Consider the following 7,481-nt stretch of genomic DNA (forward strand, 5'->3'; position numbering starts at 1 on the left):
GTGTACACAAAGAACCCATGCAACCTGTGGAATACAGGAGGGTTGTTTATGATGATGTCGGACAGCAAAGAATGCCCATTAATATGCAGCAGCAGGCTGCTGTAAATAACCCTGTTCAAGAGGGTATACAGGTTGAAAATCAGCCAGACAATTTTGCCAATGATGCACCACTGGATATGCCAGCAAATGGCGCTGTAGAATAGCCAAATATGGTGGTACAGCCACCCGTCATGCATAACTATACATATGCATACATAGATCATACAAGAAAGCATAAATAGTTGCAACCTTCTTCACAACATTCCCTTTGTCTTTCATTACCCATAATAAATATTTCATTGTCTAAATTATAGAAATTACATCGTGATATTCATTTCCCCTAATAGTATTTATTAAGAAGAATTTTCACTTGCTTATTGGTTTGACCAAATGGCAAAATGCTTGGCAATACACATTGTTAGGAGAAATGATGAACAAGTGTTTTCCACTCAAAAGTTTTTGGGAGAATTACACTCAATCCATCTAGCCAAAGAAATAATTATGCATCTCTATATGTCTTAGGATGATAATGACCCTTTGGAGTCTTACATTAGAGATCCCATGTGGGACCTCACGATTACTTGTACCTTTAAAAACTACAATGGCAACATAAATATCACTTCAAGACTCTCATGGTCCCATAAGGGACATTGTGTATGGATTTTGATGAATATGTATGCCATTCAGGCAAGTTTAGCTCTTACATGTGGGACCTCACAGTTACTTGTACCTTTTATAAATTTTTATGCAAAATAAATGGGGCTTTAAGACTCTTTAGTCCCATATGGCATTGTGGACCCCAATCAAATCACCTTGTGGATCTTGTCAGGTAACTCAATGTGTTAAAGCATCTCCACTTGCTTCGTCAAGAGGGGTTTCTCCATGTGCGACATTCCGTGTGGAGAGTTAGGGCTAAAAGAAAACTTTGGAATGCCAATTTCAAATCATGGAGAATGTAGCAAGCTTTGAATTTTATTCATTCACATGAAGACATTCATGGCTTTCTTTTTTCGATAAGCATGTTATGTAATAATTACTATTGATTAAATTTACTCTTTCTTGCATCTAGGAATCTCTCATCAAGAATATGCAAAAGTGTATCTCATCATGGAGGGAAAGGGCATCGTACAACATTTTGAGAGGAACCAAAAATGAGTGACAATTTGCAATTGCTATCCTTGAATGCTTGTGGGTGGTTGTGAGGAGGATGATAAACATATATTTTCGTGATCATTAAGGATTCTAGTATTGCCACATCAGTTAAATTGTGGAAGATTAACGGCACTTTGTATGTGAAAAAGTTATTGATCATGGGGATGCAATCTTTGTAGACCCATGTGGTTACCGCTTGAGTATTGTAGTGAATCTTAAGGATAAAGGCATGGTAAAGGGGGGCAATGAAGGTCAGTGGGTTTTTTTGTTTTTTTGCGGAATAACAAATTTATTTAAAATAAAAAAGAAAAATACAAATAATGTGTAGATATGTCATTCTGTCTGAGTACAAAATTTCAAACGCCTCAACACCAGAGCCTAGCTAAGGCTTTACAAGCATCATAAGTCAGTGGATTGTTGTGAGGAGGATGTCATGCTAGTGTTTTCGGAATCGTTATGTATTCCACTATTGCGACTTATGTTGGGGCCCCTGCAAAAATTATTGGTGTGATGGTGGTAGGGGGGCTCAATCTTTGCAGACCTATGTGGTTATCGTGCCGAGTAGCGAGCGAGTAAGGTTGGAATGAAGGTCACGAGAGTGGTGGACTCCAATGATTTTCATTGCAACGTACCATTGTGCAGGTCGACTGAAGTTTTTGGAAGCAAGGTGGTATATGCCATTGATGCTATCTTGTGTGAGTGCCCACGAGACATTAAGAAAAAGATAACATGTGATTTTGGGGTGCGCTTGGTTAGGCTATAATATTATTATATATATATTTTTTGCGAAGGGGTTGATGGAATGTGTTCCAAAGGATTCCCTTCATGACTCTGCTGTGGCTTAACTTGTTTATGAGGTTATGCATGAAGGGTTTGAAGACACCCGCAAAGTTTGGAAAGATCCACTTCCCACCACTGGCATTATGGTGGAAGTTGATGATATATTTGATCCAGCTAAGGAGCATGCAAAGCATGCCATTATAATTTTCTTCCCAGGATGGATGCCTGCTGCAGCAGATGTTGGGAATTGGTTGACTGGAACCTTGGGTGATTCTTATTTAAAAAAAGCTCACTATGCAACGAGGGGCTTTTTTGAGATCATCATGGCTGATGAGGAGCATCGTCAGGTTTTGCTAGAGCACTCTCCTCTCTTCTATGGCCAGCAGATGGTCCATGTCCTGCCCTGGTCTCCCACCCGGGATTATCAAGCATTGATTCGGCATCGTTGCCGTGTTTGGGTAGAAGTTGTGGATTTTCCTCAATGCTTTGGATAGGATTTCCAAGCGACACGTGGCATTTAAAAAAGGATGACAGAATCCCGAGAGAATCTTGTGGAAGGCGGGCCTCGAGAATGCACGTTCACACGGTCGGCCTTTGCACTCCTTGTAAATCTCACCATGTGACAATTGTCGCCTGCTTCGTAAGCGCTAACAACCTTTTCTGCCATTTCCCATGTGTGGCCTCTCAAGAAAGTGCCTTTGTCACCCGCATTTTTGTGCTTAGTTTTCGTCCCCTTCATTGTCTCTTGAATCCCCACATTGTATGTCTCACTCGCTTTAAATGACACCCATTGCATATTAGAAGACACAATTCGTCGAAAGTCTCAACTCTCTTGCCAATAGCCTTTCATTAGGGATGCATGTGTGGATAGGCATCACAGGCCATGTCATATACCAAGCACTTTGTCAAGAACGATGTCATGTGCGAGGTTGTACAAGTCATTTTGTCAAAAGGTATGCCATGCGTGGATGGTGTAAGGCATCGCATGCCACTTGTGAGAGGACTAAAAAGTGGGCCCAAGGGAAAATACGAAATGAATGATATATATGGCATCTTTTGGCTCAATTTGGAAAAGTGTGGTAAAAAAATAAAAAGATCGGTCTAGTACGCATCCAAGGTTCCATCAAAACAACTTAGAGGCCCAAAGAGAGTTACACTCAAAGGTTATTGTTGTGTCCAATTATTGAGGGAGGACCTACGATAAGAAAGTAGGAAAACAAAAATGGGAAGAGAAATTCATCCCTTACATAAAGTTTGATAGGTTATGGTGACGAAAATAGGCAAACAATGTGGGAAGAGAAGCTCATGCTTTACATATAGTTTGACTTTTTGTTTGGCATTTCACACCACTTCTAGAGAGCCTTGAAATCATTTGTTTTCTACATAATGTTGGAACATAAATTGATGCATCCTTTACATATAGTTTGATTTTTTGTTTTGAGTTTCACACCTATGTTAGCGAGGCTTGAAATCATTTGTTTTCTAGTGCTTGAAATGGGAATATGGTCTCAAGGTCTCCCTCCGTGTAGTGGTGGCACCTCCCATTTCATTTTCTCCAACCAAGGGCCGATGGGTACACTCCCATGGGCACCCATCTAATCTTCAATGGCTGGTAGATAGGCCACAAGCGTGGCCAAATGACTTCTTGGGGCACTTGCTGCTCAATCCATTGTTGGCCTCTCGAAGGGGTCCAAGCCACTCCCTCCAGCTTTGTCATGTACGAGAAAAAGGGCACCTCCATACATGTCTCTGAGCGTCCTACATTGGACAGCCAAAACTCTCTCTCTCTCTCTCTCTCTCTCTCTCTCTCTCGGAGATGTATCAACTCTTTTAGTCTCATAGGCAGTTTGGCCTTTTTCTCTACTTGATAGAGTGTGAAAGGTGCACGAATGTTATGGGCTTCTTCTAACGTCCTCATCATCTTCTTATCTTATTTTGTGCATGGCGTGCTTGTAAACTCTTAACTGTTTCTGTTTCATCACCTTCGTCCGCCATAGCTTTCTTTGCTTCTTCTTCATCCTTCATGTAGCCTTCCAGCTCTCTTCCTTCCTTAACCTCCATCCATGGCCGCTTCCCTCAAGGCCGAGAATGGCACCCACACCAGACATGTCCACGATCTCCACCCTTTCGAGACCGATGCCCCCCCAATCGACCCCTCCGTCACCCAGCTCAAAACAGATCTCCCCGAGCTCCAGCAGGAACCTGATGGCCACCGATACCTCTTTTCCCAGGCCGGCGTCGAGGAGCTCTTCGCCAACGTCGAGGTTCCTCCCTGGCACGCCCAGATTACCGCCCGTGGAATCGTCATCAGTGCCTTCCTGGGCGTTTTGTTCTCCGTCATCAGCCTCAAATTGGGCTTGACCACCGGCATCATACCCTCCCTCAATGTCTCTGCCGGACTCTTGGGATTCTTGTTCCTCAAGTTGTACACGGCTTTCCTCACCAAGTTGGGTATCCCACATCGTCCTTTCACCAGGCAGGAGAACACCGTGATCCAAACTTGCGTGGTCGCCTGCTCTGGCCTCGCTTCTAGCGGTAAGCAGTTGCTTCACAGCTCCTTTTACAGTTCGATCCATGAATAGGACTCGTGGTCCGTTTTCTGGTGGACACTCACTGCTTGAGGTGCTTGTGCTGGTGTGTTACCCTATTTGGTGTAACCATAGATACCTCAGCTTTTGAAAAATTTTAAGCACAAGTCTCATTATCTGTTACTCTCATCTATTCGCTCTTTGGAATTTCAGGAGGCTTTGGCACGTATTTGACTGGAATGGATCAGAGAACTTTTGGCATCATTCAAAGTCCCAGCGATAGTGAGTCAGATGTGAAGAACCCAAAGTTGGGTTGGATCATTGCATACCTGTTTGCAGTTGGTTTTCTCGGTCTTGTTGCCGTTGTTCCTCTACGCAAGGTATGCTTCTCCCCTAATTTCTACAATGTTCAAGCTTTGTTTTTGTCACAGTTAGCGTAAGACTAAAGCAAGTGACCTCTAAACCCTTCGTATGGTTTCCTCCGCAAACGCAGGTAATGATTATTGATTACAAGCTTACATATCCCAGCGGTACTGCAACCGCAGTGCTTATCAACAGTTTCCACACACCTCATGGATCCAAAAAAGCCATGTAATTGTCTTTTCGCTAAAGCTTATTCTTCATCATTGTGCCCAAGAGTATTGTAATTTGAAGACTGAATGACAGAGGGTAGTTGCTCTGTAGCTTCATCCCATCTTTCCTAATTTTTCTGGAGGCGTTTTAAATGAACAGTCTTTAAATTCTATTGCTCCACCTGATTTTTCCTCTTTTCTCCTATGTATACAGGAAGCAGATTACAGCCCTCGGAAAATATTTTACTTTCAGTTTTCTCTTTAGTTTATTCAAGTGGTTTTTTTCCGGACCCGGAGCCAGCTGTGGATTTGACAATTTTCCCAGCTTGGGTTTGAAGGCCTTTGACAATAAGTAAGTCTTTTGGACTTCCTTAGCACTTGCCACCCTTTCTGGGAACAGTGAATTGTATCTTTGTTTCTCGGTGGCGCATTCTATGCTGATGAACGGGTTGTTTTGACTGACAACGTACAGATTTTATTTCGACTTCAGCATGACGTATGTTGGAGCTGGCATGATTTGTCCTCATCTTGTCAATGTCTCATTGCTACTTGGGGGTATCCTTTCTTGGGGTCTTATGTGGCCATTGATTTTGAACAAAGCAGGCCATTGGTATCCTGCAGATGCTGCTGCAGGTTCAAAATTAGAAGGTCTTTACGGCTACAAGGTCCGTTTTTAGCCCTCCACATCTGAATTCTCCTTTGTGGGTTATGCGGAGGCTGATATAGGCAAGATACTATTTGCCCCTTCTGACCTTCTAATAATGCTCTTCTGCAACCCAGGTTTTTGTTGCGATTGCGCTGATTTTAGGAGATGGCCTTTACAACTTCGTTAAGATAACCTCAATAACGGCAGTGTCACTGTACAAAAACCAGAAAAGCAAACTTCCATCAAGCCACCAGGAGGGTAAGTCCTCACTTTAGGATTGTGGTAGAAAGCTTTCTTGTTTTGTTGTATGAAAGATTGACATTATACGAAAGGCCGAACCTTACAGCTATGCTCATGCAAAGCTTCTGCTATTATTCTCTTTGGTATCTTATTCGTAATTGCTTCTTGTTGAACAGTCACAGAAGAGCTTCCTTATGATCAGCAGAGGAGAAATGCTTTATTTTTGAAGGATAGAATACCTGTCAAGGTAGCTGTAGCATGCTACGTTGCCTTGGCTGCAATATCCATTGGAGTCGTTCCACAAATATTCCATCAAATGAAGTGGTATTATGTTTTACTGAGCTATATTGTGGCACCAGTCCTGGGCTTTTGCAATGCCTATGGTAATGGCCTGACTGATTGGAACATGGCATCAACTTATGGGAAACTGGGCCTCTTTATCTTCTCAGCCTGGGCTGGAAAGCACGGTGGGGTTCTAGTTGGGCTTGCTTCCTGTGGAGTTATGATGATTGTTGTTGCCGCCTCATCTGATTTGATGCAGGATTTCAAGACAGGCTATCTTACTTTATCTTCACCAAGGTCCATGTTCGCAAGCCAGATAGTAGGAACTTTAATGGGATGCATTATTGCACCTTGCACATTCTGGCTTTTCTGGACTGCATTTCCTATAGGAGATCAGAATGGAGAGTATAAGGTTCCTTTTGCTATAATATACAGAGAGATGGCCACAGTTGGAGTGCAAGGCTTGAGTGCTCTCCCAAAACATTGCCTGCAGCTTTGCTATGGCTTCTTCTTTTTGGCCATAGTCATAAACTTCCTCCGAGACAAGCCACTGAAAAAGTGGGCAAATTATATTCCAATTCCAATGGCAATGGCAATACCCTTTTATTTCGGATCCTACTTTGCTGTAGACATGTTTGTGGGGACTGTAATTGTCTATGTATGGGAACGAGTAAACAGAAGCAAGGCAGATCTCCTGGTTCCAGCTGTGGCATCAGGTCTAATCTGTGGCGATGGCGTTTGGACTGTGGTATCAGCTGTGTTGGCTCTAGCAAAGAAGAATGCTCCCATCTGTATGTATTTTATGAGCAGCAATTCATATAATGATCTGACCAACAGCAATACTATACCACAGGGCTGGTAGCCACCTTGGAGAAATCAAGAGACCTTTCTCACACTATTAATCTTGCAACTATAAGGGCACTTATACGCAGCCAGGACGCGGGTAAAATATTGATTTTCACAGGATTTCTTTTGTAACATATGTTTCATGGTGTAAATCTGAATCGCTATTGAATCTTCCTTTATTAGCATGGCCTAGGCCGCATGCATTTCGAGTACAGAATGTTGTCATGGAGGGAGTTGTGAAAGTAGTTTCATTTGCTGCCTATATTAAAGTCCATGCTCTTGCTTTTAGTTGTTTCTTTTGCTTTTACGTGAGATTTTGGCATTTTTTGCTTCATTGCGATGAAATAAAATAGTCTAGCAAGTTAGAGTTAGTGGAGCAATCACTAACATATTTTC

General features: G+C 42.5%; 1 protein-coding gene across 1 annotated transcript; it reads left to right on the forward strand.

Moving 5' to 3' along the window:
* The first annotated feature begins 3,939 nt into the window (after positions 1–3,939).
* Positions 3,940–7,259, forward strand: LOC147897420 (putative metal-nicotianamine transporter YSL6). The gene is made up of 7 exons (XM_087379993.1): positions 3,940–4,506; positions 4,713–4,879; positions 4,993–5,090; positions 5,286–5,423; positions 5,544–5,736; positions 5,852–5,975; positions 6,134–7,259. The coding sequence occupies exons 1-7, from the start codon at positions 4,035–4,037 to the stop codon at positions 7,099–7,101; spliced, it is 2,160 nt and encodes a 719-aa protein (XP_087236119.1). The 5' UTR covers positions 3,940–4,034; the 3' UTR covers positions 7,102–7,259.
* Positions 7,260–7,481: the final 222 nt, after the last annotated feature.

Source organism: Dipteris shenzhenensis, chromosome 10 (genome assembly GCF_047967505.1).
Source record: "Dipteris shenzhenensis isolate YYH24624 ecotype China chromosome 10, Dip_SZ_1.0, whole genome shotgun sequence".
Classification (NCBI taxonomy): Eukaryota; Viridiplantae; Streptophyta; class Polypodiopsida; order Gleicheniales; family Dipteridaceae; genus Dipteris; species Dipteris shenzhenensis.

Coding starts and splice junctions, on each gene's coding strand:
- LOC147897420 (XM_087379993.1), top strand. CDS start 4,035: ATGGCCGCTTCCCTCAAGGCCGAGAATGGCACCCACACCAGACATGTC. Junction 5,091..5,285: donor CATGGATCCAAAAAAGCCAT/GTAATTGTCTTT, acceptor CTATGTATACAG/GAAGCAGATTACAGCCCTCG. Junction 5,976..6,133: donor TCCATCAAGCCACCAGGAGG/GTAAGTCCTCAC, acceptor CTTGTTGAACAG/TCACAGAAGAGCTTCCTTAT.